Genomic DNA, 14,316 nt, shown 5'->3' with positions numbered 1-14,316 from the left:
AATCAGTGCATGGCAGAAGTTCTGAGCAGCAGGCACATGGCGTAAAAATACCAGCAAGGGGCTGGTGCCAGCCACCTGTGGGACCGGCAGTGGCCAGCAATTTAGTTGACAGCCACAATGACAGTTTCCAAAGGGGGGTAGGAGGGCAAAGCAAGTCAGCGAGGGGGACGAGTTGACAAGTGAAGGTGGTAGAGGGCCATTAATGGCAGACCATAGAGAAGACGAGAGACAGGCTCTCCCCCTCAGGCGGATGAGTACAGCGAGGATGAACCTGACCAGCATCAAGCAGGCCAGCCGGCACGGATGAAAATGGTCACCTCTGTAAAGACATATCACATTTTCTGAAATGCTGTATTCATTTTGCTGGTGTTTATCTACCATTGGATATATAATGCCAGCGATATTAGCGACACCATTTCAGAAAGTTAATAATGTCTGAGAAGCTCACAGCCTAAATCTGACCAGTGCTGTTGAGTGAGGGATCCAATCTAATGGAGATTAAAATTCTGTGCTACAAATCTAAAGAGAATGTCATTACAGTGTCCACGCTAGACAGAAGCCCTGGGGAAGGGGGCGAAAGGTGAAAAAGCGTCTGGCATGTCCTCGTGAGTGTGCAAGGGAACAATGAACAAACTATAGTTGAAAGAACTATGCAGTCTTAACACGACACACCTGAATTCACCCACCATTTATGAGGAGGCACAAATATTTCTGTCAGTGTCTTAAATCCGAGCTGCAACACCCGTGTGGGAATCGGCTGACAGTTTCACCCCTTACATTTCGGCACAAGGGCTGCAAACAGCTTTACTAGTGGTAATTGCTCCACATAAGATGTTTCTCTATTCCAATCTGATTTTTTCAGGGGGGCAAACCTCAGAACACGCAAGACAGTGGACCATCCAGTGGGACTGCCCGGTGTGCCACCTGCAGGCAGGGCAGAGCATGTGCTACCGCATGAGGATTCTAGATTCGTGTGTTATTCACCATTCGTGGGAGGAAGGCGCTGCAGCACACTGGTGGGTTACACTGTGTTTTTTTAGTCCAACACTTCAAGCCACCACAATAAAGCGGTCTGAAAGCAGGGGAGTGGGAAGAACTGGGGATACACTGAAAAGAGGAACCAGTAGGTAGCCCAGGCCAAGGCAGGAGTAAACTCAACTCGTGCAATATCACACTGAATACCGCAACTGTGAATGTGAGCAGAAAGCCATGGGCATCGGACTGACAGGTACAGAGGGAGGGAGCAGGAGAGCTACTGAGGACACAAGAACGAGGAGGGACAAGAAGTCGGGTCCCGCGCGAGGGTAAGGAATGGCCGCCAGAGGAAACGGTTCTAGTCAGAGACTTCATAAGCATGGCAAAGTGGGCTCTGGCTTAGGGCCCCATCTTTCAAGGAGGCCCCTTGTTGTTTGGTCAGGACAGGGCCCCTCATTAATTTATCTGAACAGTCAAGCTGTAATAACTACCTCTACGTCTTTTGCTGATAGAATGTTGGCAGGTATACCACAGCCTCCTACAGGGCTGCCCCATGGCCCATTTCCATGCCAATCTGTGCGCTGTATGTGGATCAAGACGGTTCAAGGGCAGCTCGAGAAAAGGAGGGATGCTATGGGTAGGGCTGCTGATTTTAAATAAACAATTGCCTATTGGTTTTCTTCTTCCTTTTACTATTTCTTTCCAAGCTATCTACTATAAAATGCCGACCATCTCCAAGTTCCTTCTGGTGGCTGGCTGAACACATTATTATGCCACCTACAAAAATAATTATGTTGCCCATGTCCAACTATATGTTCCGGATATCTCACTTTCAGAAAGGGGTTAATCTTTAGTCACGCTAATAAAGCACACCATTCGGTCATTAAACTCAAGAGGATCAACCGTAAGGGTTTTGATTTAGCTGCCAAATGGGAATTTTTCACTATTAGGTTAGCCATCAGCCCGTCTGCACTTGGATGGGCTGCCAATGGATCAGTAACGTCTCAACGGGCCCCTGCAAACTATGCAGGGAATCCACACCAATCAGCAGAAGCATTGTTACTGGAAGTTATACACAATGTGCATTAGATGTTTGTACTTAATGAACATGGGCACTACAGTCAAAATATGCCAGGCGAGCACAGAGCCCTGAAGCTTAGACTTTTAGGGTAAGAAGAGATGATTATGTGCTCATAGTCCTGGTTCTGCATGGGAAGAATTTAAATTAAAGTCATAAATGTTAGAAGAATTCCCAGCGGGATTCAGGAACCCCAGAAAACTTCAACAATATAGATCTTGTAATCATCCATAACCCTGCGGAAAGGGTAAAGAATTCAACATGTTCTGCTGAGCACTTTCTGAAGAACGCCTGCCATTGCCAAGGTTTCCCGAGTTGCAGACTTTTTAAAAAGCATGAGAAGCAAACCATTTCACACACGACCTTCCTGCACCTATGGAAAAACCTGCTTTGATATGCATTAGAAATGAAGAAATGCACGCGGCCTGACAGGCTTATATGGAGACAGATGTAATGTGTGCTGCTCCTTTAAGACTCCTTGAGCTTCCTCTACCCATGATGCCTTATACTGGTATTGCCTCACACCATCACCTCTTTTTGGAGGAACATTGGCTGAGATTAAATATTGACGCAAGAGAGGAGGGAAGGTCGTGTATGGTCGTGAACCAGAACTACAAGTTGACTAACCATTTTGTCTGTATCCTGGGATCTTCATTGATAGTCATAAATGTTAGAAAAGAGTAGCAAGCAACAATCTTATATAAATCTACATCTCTTGGGCTTAAGTGACAACTACCTGAAACACTGTGAATTCTATTGTATCCCTCATCAGGATACGCCAAATAGGTTCTTTAGAGCAGCCTGACTACCTACACAGACAGCTTTCGTATTGGTATCAAGAGAATGTTCTGTAAAGGTAGATGGTTTGTAAATTTCTGCGAGAGTGATGTTTCTCAGCCAAACTGTGGTGTCTGCCTTTCCCCTAGTAGAGTGTGCTTGCAGGCTGTCTTGTAGAGGCTTATTTGCTAGGCTACTATCCACCAGGAGTTGGATTGTTTAGAGGTAGTCAGGCCCTGGTGTAGAAGACCATAATTGATAAAGATTTGGTTGGAGATCCTTATTATCTTGGATTTGTCAAAAAAAAAACGAAAAACTCTTCTGACATCTAAAGAATGCAAGACATATTCTGCTGGCGTTAATGGGCGGCTGGGAAAGAATGTCAGATGAGTGATTGTTTGATTGATAATGAAACTCTGAGACTAATTTTCGGATAAACAAAGAATGACTTCTTTAAACCACCCTGTAAGCATGGAAAACAGCACAAGGCTCTACAAATAATGCTTGCATTTCACCAACACTAGTGGGTGACGTTATTGCCATGAGGGGGGCTGTCTTGCAAGTTAGATGTTGCATTTAATTCTTGTGAATAAGCTCAAATGGTGGGCCCATCAATTTAGTTAATACCAATTTAAAATCAAAGGGAGATGGAAATCTAATAAGTGGAAACACCTTTTCCAACATTCTAGAAAGTCTTTGATGGCATGTGTTCTGAAGGAGGATGTCTGATTAGGCCGTTTTCTATACGCTGTAATATCGGTAGGATGATTGAGGAAAATTGAAATTTTCGATTGAACCAAATGCAGTAAATATGGAAGTATGACTTCTACCTGGCAGGTGATGAGGTTGCTAACCTCTTTGTTGATACCAGATACAAAATTTCTTCCATTTAAAAGAATAATAAGCTCCAATTCAATGGCTTATCTTTCTTTAAAATGTCCATACATATTCGAGGCCAATTCAAAAGTCCATATTGTGTGACCTCAGGAGCCATGCTGCCAAATTCAATGATGTCAGATTTGGGTAGAACAGCTGTCCTGCAGATCTGGTCAGTAGGTTCTTTTTGTCTAGCAATTTAGTGTGTGGCCGGAGGGACATTTGTAGAAGATCCAGACATGACTACTGCCTGATCCAGTCTGAAGCAAATACTATCATTGTTGCCTGACAATTCCACAGTTTCTGGATGACTGCAGGAATCAATGGAATTTGAGGAAAAGTACAAATCCTGACACAGCTTTGTGAGAGCACCTTGGTCCTCATATGCATCACCCTGGTATAAGACACTAACCTGAAAACACTTTTATTGAAATAATCACTGATAATACACCTTCATTGTCACTTGTAGCTCCCTTCCCTCCTCAGCTCTGCCAGTGCTCCTCAAATCTTAGCTGCTACACATCTCATCCATCCCGTTGGAGTCACAACGTATACAAACAACTTAGAACATAGCATTAAACAGCAATCCTGTTTGCTAAAAGTACTTACAACGTAGCCACGGTGCCCATTCTCTCCTGGCTCCCCTGGATATCCGGGAGGACCCTGTGCAAACAGAAAGGGAGAATTGAAAAATGACCACTCTAACCTTCATTTGAGCAGGAGAAGCCGAGGCTTACAAGCTGCTTTGCTGAAAGATGTCTGCACCTGTGATGTATTTGCAAAGGAGCTCAATTAACAATATACAAAGGCAGGTTTGGCTTTTCAAGCACCCAAGGAGCACGTTGGAGAGCATCGTGGCACTGCAGGAGTAGCTTTTGTGCCCAGGATTGTGCATGGAGTAACCAAAGTCCATCCATGCACCCTATTTCTTCTGAAAGGGCTGTGTAAGGATTTGCACCGCCCTCATCATTTTCTGGGCTGGAAAATGACAAAAATTCACTTTTTAAAACACATCAAGGTTGGAGAGAAAAGCTACTCCAGATACAACCAAAAAATCACACTCAACACTAGTCTTATCAAGTAACAAGTTTCCATTCACATTATAAATCTCGGCTTTTGACACATTAACAAATCTCTGTTCATGAAAAGCAGTGAGCGCTTCACTGCAGGTGAGGGCCTCTCTACTATGGACAAACTCGCCACAGGAGCAACTTTCCACTGCAAGAGTGCAGTTCTCGGCAGCAGGACAACACTTCTCTACTTTCGGAAAACATCTACTGCACAAGAGCACCTCTACTCTGCAAGACAGCACATTTTCAAGTCGAGAGATGAATTTGCCATTGAACGAAAGCCCATTGCCAATTCAAAGATCATCTTTCCTCCATAAAGGAGAACAACTCTGCTGCCAGAGAACACCTCACAGATGCACAAAATACCATCCTCCCTTCAGAACAGCACATTCCCACTGCAAGAGAAAACATCTTTAATGGCAAAGAGCACGTTACTACTCTGCGAAAGCCCATGCTCGCTTTAGAACATCACCTCCTTAATACAGGAAAGGCTTTCTCTATCGAAGGATGGAGTCACTCCACCGAAGGAACCCGTGTACTTTCCTGGGACAAGGAGAAAACTGCTGAGGGACCTCAATACAGCACTGCAGTAAGGACTGTTTACTAGTCCTTTGACAATCTCACGGCTCTGCCAATACTTCTAAATGGCATCTCCGTCTCCTCCAGCAGTGAGCAAGTCCACGTGGCACAGAACACCCTGCTATTCAAGATGATGGGCCTGAGCAGCTCTGTCAATGCAGCTAACCTCTAAAGCCTGCCATGCTGCGCCATCCATGTAGCAGCACACTGACATTCCTGCCACTGCATCTCAAACATAAAACACAGCATCCTCCGCCATTTCACTGGTGAGCCCCTGCGCACCCCTGGCAAAGATCCAGTACCGAGGCTCTTCCAAGACACTGAGCCCTAGCACACATCTGGAAATGCACCTGAATCATAGAAACATAACATGGTATGCTATTGCAGTACTGACCTCTAACTCATCGCTGCCCATTTGAATGATGGACCCCTGCAGAGTCCCGCCAGTCGGCTGAATCATAACATCATTTCATACAATTCCAGTACCGAGCGCATGGACAGATCTATACATTTGCAGCATTCCGTGCTATTCCAGCACTCAGCCTCGCGCGCGTATGTCAGTGCCCCCGAACCATTCCAGACACAATTCCATGCCTTTCGGATGCTGAGCCCCCGCCCAGTGCATCAATGTTCCTACATCCTCACACTCAGCATTTCATGCTGTCCGACTGCTGACCCCCGTGCAGATCATCAACGTTCATACGTCCTCACACTCCGCATCCCGTGCTATTCCAGCACTCAGCCTCACACACTTCTATCTGTGCACCCGAATCATAGACAGCATTTCATGCTATCCAACTGCTGAGCCCCCGCCCACTCCATCAATGTTCATAGGTCCTCACACTCCGCATCCCGTGCTATTCCAGCACTCAGCCTCACACACTTCTATCTGTGCACCCGAATCATAGACAGCATTTAATGCTATCCAACTGCTGAGCCCCCGCCCACTCCATCAATGTTCCTACATCCTCACCCTCAGCATGTCATGCTATTCCAGCACTCAGCACTTGCACACTTGTGTCTTTGCACTCGAATCATAGACACCATTTCATGCCACCCGACTGCTGAGCCCCCGCGCAGAGCCATCGAGGTTCCTTCCTCACACTCCGCATCCCGTGCTGTTCCCTCTCCGGGACCCAGCACAGCTGTGAGTGCAGCTCAGCTGTCATCCTCGACGCCTCTGCCATGAACAGCAGCGCTTCCGAACAGCTGAAATAACATTGTACTTACAGGTAATCCCGGCTTCCCTGGGTGTCCACGAGGCCCCTCAGGTCCTGGTCGTCTCTGAAAATAAACGAAGTCTGTTTTTACACACACGTGCTGACATTTCCCCCAGTCTCCCTTCTTCCACCCCACCTGTTAGCGTCAAACCTATCACTGAAAGGAAGCTGTCCCGTTTAAAGGAGGAAGTGCACGAGACAGGAGAGGACAGGGCACCCCTGGGCACGCGCCCTCAGAGGTTACCAAGTTCCTTGTGAGGAGGCGCACACTGCAGGCACGCGTCTCAGCACCGGGGAATGCATGATGGGCAGAAAGAAGCGGCAGAGGCCGTCCGGGATCCAAGGGAAGCTTGCAGGCATTTCTGCTGCTGCCACAGCCTAGCGAGACCCCCCAGCGGTCCGAATAGTGACAGGCTACTTTCAGCCTGTGAGGCGTGGTAGCCATGCGCACACAGCCACACGCACACACTCTACTGTGAGACAATTCAACACAGACGCTATGTCTTGTGTGCTCGCTGGCTCCACAGGCACTAGCCACCAAGACACATCCACACAGCCACCCACAGCAGCCCTAGACTATCTAAACACGGGCTAAGGGCCCCTCTCCTAGAGATGCATAAACAAGTGGTAAATATGCTCTGGCACACCTCCCCAAATCACATGCCCAAAGCAGAGTCACATTATATATGACAAGGTGCTAAGACAAAGCAGAGTTCAAAGGACAGGACAACTTCGGATACATCAAACGGAGAAAAGTGACTTTCGCACTGGCACAGATGCTCCCCCGAAGGGAAGCTGAATCCATCTCCAAGATAATGCATTGTGAAGGAACAGTAGCAGAAGAGGCTTTACACCTAAAATGTACAGATAGTCGAAGAGGGTCCAGTGCCATTCCTGGAAAGGAGTCCAAAGAGAGGTGCCATCACCTGAATGATGCACAGTGGCACCTCAGAGAAGTAACCCATGCTATACAAGCCTAACAACTGCAAACTCCACAGAGAACGAGAAAAAAGATGTGGTTTGAAAATCCCCCGGTACCTATGCAGTGAGAGATGTGCTTGAGTATTATGTCAGTGGTAAAGGTGCCTATCTTTGCAATCGCTCCCGTGTTGATATCCGCGTGATGTTGTCAATCCATGGATACAGACTGCTCTTGTGGGGGGACAGATTTCTATTTCCCCTATCACAATGAATGGATTTGCTTGGTTGTAACAGGTTTCTTTTGTACAATTGTTGTTACCTTTAATAGGTATGATACCACTTTCAGAGTGGGGGAACTGTCCCCTTGATAGGTATTCTGTTATCGTACCGTGTCTCCTGGTACAGGATGCTACCATTATACATTTCTGCATAGTCTTCCTCTCTATGTGATACAATAGGTCGTCTGCTGCATTTGTGACCTGGCGTCTGATATCTACAATTCCCAGATTAATGATGAAAGTCTGGACGAAATGGTGAAGGTCAACAAATTGCCAGCAGGGAACAACTTTTAACTTTATTATAACCTCTTGCCATTTCTGATGAATCGCTCCCTCGTAGGCATTATTATCATGGTTTTGTATAGATCATCAATAACATTTTTTGGGATTCTTAGTTGCGCTGCTTCTCTGGTATATGTTCTTTGTGCCTGTGTGGAAAACTGATCTCACCAACATGTCTGTGAGACGAATATGTGCACGTTCTGATAGGGCATTAATGCGGGATTGCATACTGCCATTTTTCTCAAGAGAAAACCCTGTCCCTAAGCACTTGGGGGCATATGTATCAACATCACCATTTGCGATTCTCAAATAGCGATTTTTAAAGAATCGCTATTTGAGAATTGCAAAACGGGATGTATTTAAAAAATTGCAAACTTTTTGCGATTTCTTAAAATTCCTTAATTGCGATTAGCAAATTGCGAAATCGCAATTAAGGAATACCTGCCCATTCATTCCTATGGGCCAGGAGACCCATAGGAATGAATGGGAAGTAATTCTCAAATAGCGAATCGCAATTTGCTAATCGCAATTTGAGAATAATTTCAAAGGTGCAAGGGTGTCATGATGACACCCTGATGCACCCCTGAAATTAGCATGTGTGTGCATATCAATCAATCAAATAATCTTTATTTTCGATCATTTAGATCATCAAAGATATAAATACTTGACAATTATTAAAATTTAAAAGTTTCCAATGTTCTAAACATTTACATGTAAACAATGACTTTCAAAAATTTAATAAAACAGACATTTAAAAACATGAGAAGGGGGGCGTGGCCAAGATGGCGGGGTGAGCGGACGCTTCCTCCCGTAGCTCCTCCGGCCCGGCCAAGCTTGAGCCCTTTTCTTATGCTTTTCTCCCCCCGCTGAGGCTCAGCGTGGAAGAGGAGCGTGGCGGAGCACCTGGTGCGCACGTTGTTGCCGTTTTGGTTCTGATCGCCTCGGGGGAAGCCCCCAAAAAGTCCGATCAAGCTCGAGGAGCGAAGGAGGGCCTGAGGGGCGGAGCGCATCGGAGTGCTGTCCGGGCGCCTCGGCTGGGCCTGGTGCTGAAAGTTGCGATCTGGAGGGAATCTGGCCCGTCGTTCGACGGAGGGTGAAGGAGCCCTGCGGGAGGGGACCCGACGGTGCGGAAGACTTCGGACGGGTGCTTTGGCACTCAGACCTGTGTCGGCGACGCTTCGCACTGTGTAGGCCCCTGTCCCTTGGCCGAAGTACGGCGGACTCTCTGTTGGGGTCGGACCATCTGGGCCCCTGCGTGTGATAGACTGAAACCGGCGGTGGAACCTATTTGATTGCTGTGCGTTTTGGGGGCCCCGGTGGTGTCGCCGGGCCTGGTCGCTCTGCCCTGCCTCGCCTTGCCGCCATCTTGTCCCCGTGGGATCAGTGGTGTTGGCCTTCGCCGGAGCCCTTGCTGGTGGATGTATGTGACCGCCGCTGCTGCCGGGCTGACTTTTTGGGGGATGTGCTGATGAGGAGCCCCCCACTGTAGCTTCCATTCCTTTCTCGGATGGGCACCCGCGGCTGGTGGTGACCGGGCTGGACCGCCATCTTGTCACCTGTGACGCAGCGACCCTGCTTGTGGGGGACACCCACGTCGAGCGCTTGCCAGCAGCTGGGCATCCCTGGGGCGGCTGGACCAGTGCCCGACCGCAGTGCTTGCGATGTCTGGAAGAGGAGGCTCGAAGAAGGGGGACCGCACCCTGCCGGACATGCTTGGCAGGGCCCAGCAACTGCGGGACAGAACACAGCCTTCGCCGGGGACCTCCCGGGCCTCGGCGGACGTGACTGGGGGGGAGCCACCCGTCACGAGGACCTTTATGGAGGAACTGTTTAGCTCCCTCAGGGAGGACTTCCAGACACTGAAGCGGGAGGTGGCCAGCGAGGTCCGGGAAGTGCGCAGGGAAGTGGAGGGCCTTGGTGAGCGCGTTGAAACGGTGGAGACGGAGGCCCAACGCCGGGAGGAGGAGATAGTCCATCTTCAACAGGACGTTCTCCGCCTCCGGGAGCAGTGTGTTGAGCTCCAGGCCCACTCTGAGGACCTTGAGAACAGATCACGGAGGAACAACATTCGAGTGCGTGGTGTGCCGACTGCAGACGAGGGGTCCGATCTGGGGAGCTACTTGCGGGACCTGTTCCGAGAGATCCTGGGGGAGGCTGCGGACTTCCCCATTAGCATTGATAGGGCACATAGGGTTGGCCGGCAGCGCCAATCATCGGCACCTCCACCGGACATTCTGGCCTTCCTGCCCGATTTCCCGCTGAAGGAACGCATCATGACTGAGGCCCGCAGGAAACAGCCCCTGACTTTCCGGGAGCGGCCGGTGGCGCTTTACCAGGACCTCTCCGCCATCACGCTGCAGAAACGCAGGTCCTTCAGGATTGCCACTGACTTTTTGCGCGAGCACGAGACGCCGTACTCTTGGGGTCATCCCTTCCGCCTGATCTTCCGATGGAACGGGGTGCTACACCAGCTACGCTCCTTGCAGGACATTTGTGGAGTCCTGGGGCTTACGGCGGCGGAGGAGGAAGGAGCTACACCGTCGTGGAGGGCCTCGGAGAGACGGAGCCGGCGGAGGTCGGCGAGGCGACGATCAGCGGCCAGCGCAGGGCGTCCTGATTCCCCTACCATCAGGGCGGACATGGCCGACGCTTTGAGGGTGGCGGCCAGGGACTCGGCCGGCTCCACCGGCATGGCCTTGACGGCCTAACACTCACTCCGGGGGGAGATGCCTTTAGCTTCTTTAAATGCTGGGTTCGGGGCGGGGGGGTCGGGGGGGAGCGGCTGGAGGTGAGTGGGTGGACGTCCACTTCGTTCCTTTCTACGGGCTTGCCCGTTTTGGGGCTTGACTGGGACAATGGGGTGTTTGAGTTTGCGTTTGGCTAGTTGCCAGGGTTGTGTTTCGGGTGGGTGTAGGGGTTGTTCTGGGGTTGGGGAGGTCCCGTCCGACGTTGTCCATGCCCACGCTTGGTCTGTTATGGCTTGTCCTGCGCGGCTGCCCCGCGCGCCCCACCCGCTGAGCCCCTGCCCATTGCACGGCGCTCCCGATCCCCGAGAGGAATGTCGGCCCTAAAGGTAGTGACCCTTAATGTTCAGGGTCTGAACAACCCCGTGAAGCGCAGAGCGATCTTATCTTTGCTGGAGGGGACGCAGGCGGATATTTGCCTTTTACAGGAGACCCACTTATTGTCCCGGGATTGCCATAGGCTGCGCTCTGCTAAGTTCCCTACCCAGTTCTTCTCCTCGGCAGCGAACAAGACGGCGGGGCTAGCCATTCTTCTAGCGAGCTCCTTTAGGGGGGAGGTTTTGTATAAGTGTGCTGAACAGAAGGGGAGGCTTCTTGCGTATCGCATGCGCTTAGGAGGCATAGCGTTTAGGGTTGGCTCCGTTTATAGCCCAAACGACCACCAAGAGCGTTTCCTAGACTCTGTGTTGGTGGATGTCACTGCTTCCCCCGACCGCCACGTCATTCTGGGGGGAGACCTTAATATTGTCTTCGATTCTGTGATGGACAGATCGGCGCAGCGCTTCCCGCAGACGGGGGAACTGTCCCAGGCTGTGAAGGCCCGGATTGCGGAAATGGACTTACACGACCTTTGGCGCTCCATGCACCCCACGGATAGGGACTACTCTTACTTTTCACACGCACATCGAACCTACTCACGGCTGGATTACCTTCTGGTGAGTGGACCGATGCATGCCGCTGCCACGGCGGCGGACATCGGGGTCCTGACCTTGTCTGACCATTCACCAGTCACCGGCGTTTTCCAGTGGCCGGCGGCCTCCCCCTCTCGGGGGGTGTGGCGCCTCCGGGATACCCTTTTACACAAAAAGTCTGTAGTGCAGCGCATTGGGGAGGTCATACAGGACTACCTAACTCACAATAGCAACACCGACACTTCGCAAGCGACACAGTGGGCGGCATTGAAGGCAGTCCTCCGGGGGGAATTTATCTCTATCTCCGCAGCCGAAAACAGGGAGCGGCAACGGAAGAGGGACGAGCTGACCGTTCAGGTCCGGGAGCTTGAGCAGGTCCACCGCCGTACGGGGGCGCCAAGGGTGTGGAGGCAGTTGAAGGCTGCGAGGAAGCTCCTGTCGGCATTGGATCTTGATAGGGCGGAGTATGCCGCCTTGCGCTTGAAACACGCCTTCTACACTGGGGGGGACAAATGTGGCAAGCTCCTAGCACACCGGCTCCGGGTCACGCAGCAGCGTGGCGTCGTGAAGGAACTGGTGGGCACGGACGGGGTGGTCGTCTCCGGGGACGCGGAGGTAGCGGAATCTTTCCGCGGCTTCTACGAAGCGCTGTATGCGGAGGAACCCTCCTCGCCACAGGATGCCGAAGGCTATTTGGAGTCGGTGACCCTTCCAGTGCTGGATCCGGCTCAGGCGGACCACCTGGAGTGGGATATCCATGTTGAGGAGGTGATTTCCGCTATCGCGCGGCTGAAGCATGGTAAGGCCCCGGGCCCGGACGGGTACACGTCTTTGTTTTATAAGACTTTTTGCACGGCTGTGGCCCCTGTCCTTACTCGGCTATTTAATTCCTTTTCCGAACCGGGAGCCATCCCACCGGATCTCCTGAGGGCGACGGTCGCGGTAATTCCGAAACCGGGGAAGGACCGGGCCCTCCGCGGTTCGTATCGACCCATCTCGCTCTTAAATGTCGACCTCAAGTTGTATACAGGGATTCCAGCGTCCAGGCTGGGTCCACGCCTCCCCGGATTGGTGGAGGCGGACCAGGCTGGCTTTGTACCCGGCAGACAGACGGTTGACAATACCAAGCGGGTGGCGCATGTTCTGGAGAAGGCCTCGCGGATCCCGGGGGAGCGGATGTTGCTGTCCGTCGACGTGGAGAAGGCCTTCGACAGAGTTCACTGGCCGTATCTCGAGCTGGTTCTCAAGAAATTGGGAATCGGGGATAAGTTCCGCACCATGGTATTCAACTGTTATAAGCATCCTTCAGCGTCGGTGCGGGTCAACGGGTGTAGCTCCGGTGGGTTTGCCATCGAACGCGGCACAAGGCAGGGCTGCCCCCTCTCGCCGCTCTTGTTTGCCCTCTACATGGAGCCGTTTGCTCAGAGGATTCACGATAACCCGGATGCGGTTGGGGTCCGGATGGGCCAGTATGTCCACACTGTCAGTCTCTACGCGGACGATGTCCTGTTGACCTTGGACGACCCTAGGAGGTCGCTGCCTGCTTGCCTCCAGGAACTAGACGCCTTTGCCTGTGTGGCCGGCTTCAAAATGAATATGAGCAAGTCGGTGGCGTTAGACGTGTCCCTGGCTGCGGACACCAGGAGGGACCTTCAGCGACTCTTCCCCATGCAGTGGTCCTCCTCCACGGTGCCATACCTGGGGATTCTGCTGGCGCCCACATTACCGGAGATGGTCACGGCTAACTATGCCTCCCTCAGCAGGAAGATCAAGGAGGAGCTTGGTCGCTGGAGCAAAGGCCTACTGTCCTGGCTGGGGCGAATCGCGGCGGTTAAGATGACGGTGCTGCCCCAGATACTGTATCTTTTCCGGGCCCTCCCTCTCCAGCCCCCGGTGGGCTGGATACGACAAATGCAGGCTGACATCTCCCGCTTTGTCTGGCAGGGCCGCAAGCCACAAATGAAGAGGGTCCTCTCCACGCTTGCTCCGGAGGCGGGGGGCCTCGGTATTCCGGACCTCCGTAAGTACTTTCAGGCGGCACAGCTGCGATATTTGGTGGAGTGGAGCAGGTGGGAGTCCGACAAACACTGGCTCTTTCAAGACCAGGCAGTGGCGGGCCGCACTTTACAAGAGGTTCCATTCTTGCGCCGCGCGCACCGCCCCCCTAACCTTTACGCTTCTTTTATTACGCGGGTCCCCCTGCGGGTGTGGGACGCAGTCTGTGAGGCTCGGGGCCTCACCACCTTCCCTTCGCCGTTCACACCCATAGCGGGCAACCCGGACTTCTCCCCAGGGATGGAGCCGGGAGTTTTCTCCCATTGGGTGCAGGCGGGCTGCAGGGCGCTCTTCCAGATCTATGGCCCGGAGGGAGTGACTCCGTTTCAGCAACTCCGCCAGGAGTTCGGCCTGACGGAGCTGGACAGATTGCGCTACATGCAGGTTCGGCATTGGGCCCTCCAGCCCCAGGTGCGTGACACCGCTGCTCGTCAAATTACACCGTATGAGAGGTGGCTGGCTACCCGGACCTCCGACGCTAAGCTAATTACCGATCTGTACAAGTACCTACAACCCCCGCCGTTTCACTATTACAACCCGGGGAGGGAGC

The 14,316-nt window shown here is 51.7% G+C and overlaps 1 protein-coding gene across 4 annotated transcripts in view; it reads right to left on the bottom strand.

The window, feature by feature from the left end:
• The window catches only part of LOC146868589 (uncharacterized), a 1,503,661-nt gene that overhangs the window by 858,203 nt on the left and 631,142 nt on the right, over positions 1-14,316 (bottom strand). For all 4 annotated transcript variants that reach the window (XM_085611695.1, XM_085611716.1, XM_085611705.1 and 1 more), the window contains 2 exons: positions 6,586-6,639; positions 4,316-4,369 (listed from right to left, as the gene is read on the bottom strand). In XM_085611695.1, the coding sequence (XP_085467821.1) occupies positions 4,316-4,369; positions 6,586-6,639 (108 nt within the window). The remainder of the gene's footprint in view (positions 1-4,315; positions 4,370-6,585; positions 6,640-14,316) is intronic.

This window comes from Triturus cristatus, chromosome 1_2 (assembly GCF_964204655.1).
Source record: "Triturus cristatus chromosome 1_2, aTriCri1.1, whole genome shotgun sequence".
In the NCBI taxonomy this organism is placed as follows: Eukaryota; Metazoa; Chordata; class Amphibia; order Caudata; family Salamandridae; genus Triturus; species Triturus cristatus.
This window is presented reverse-complemented; position numbering and strand designations above follow the sequence as displayed.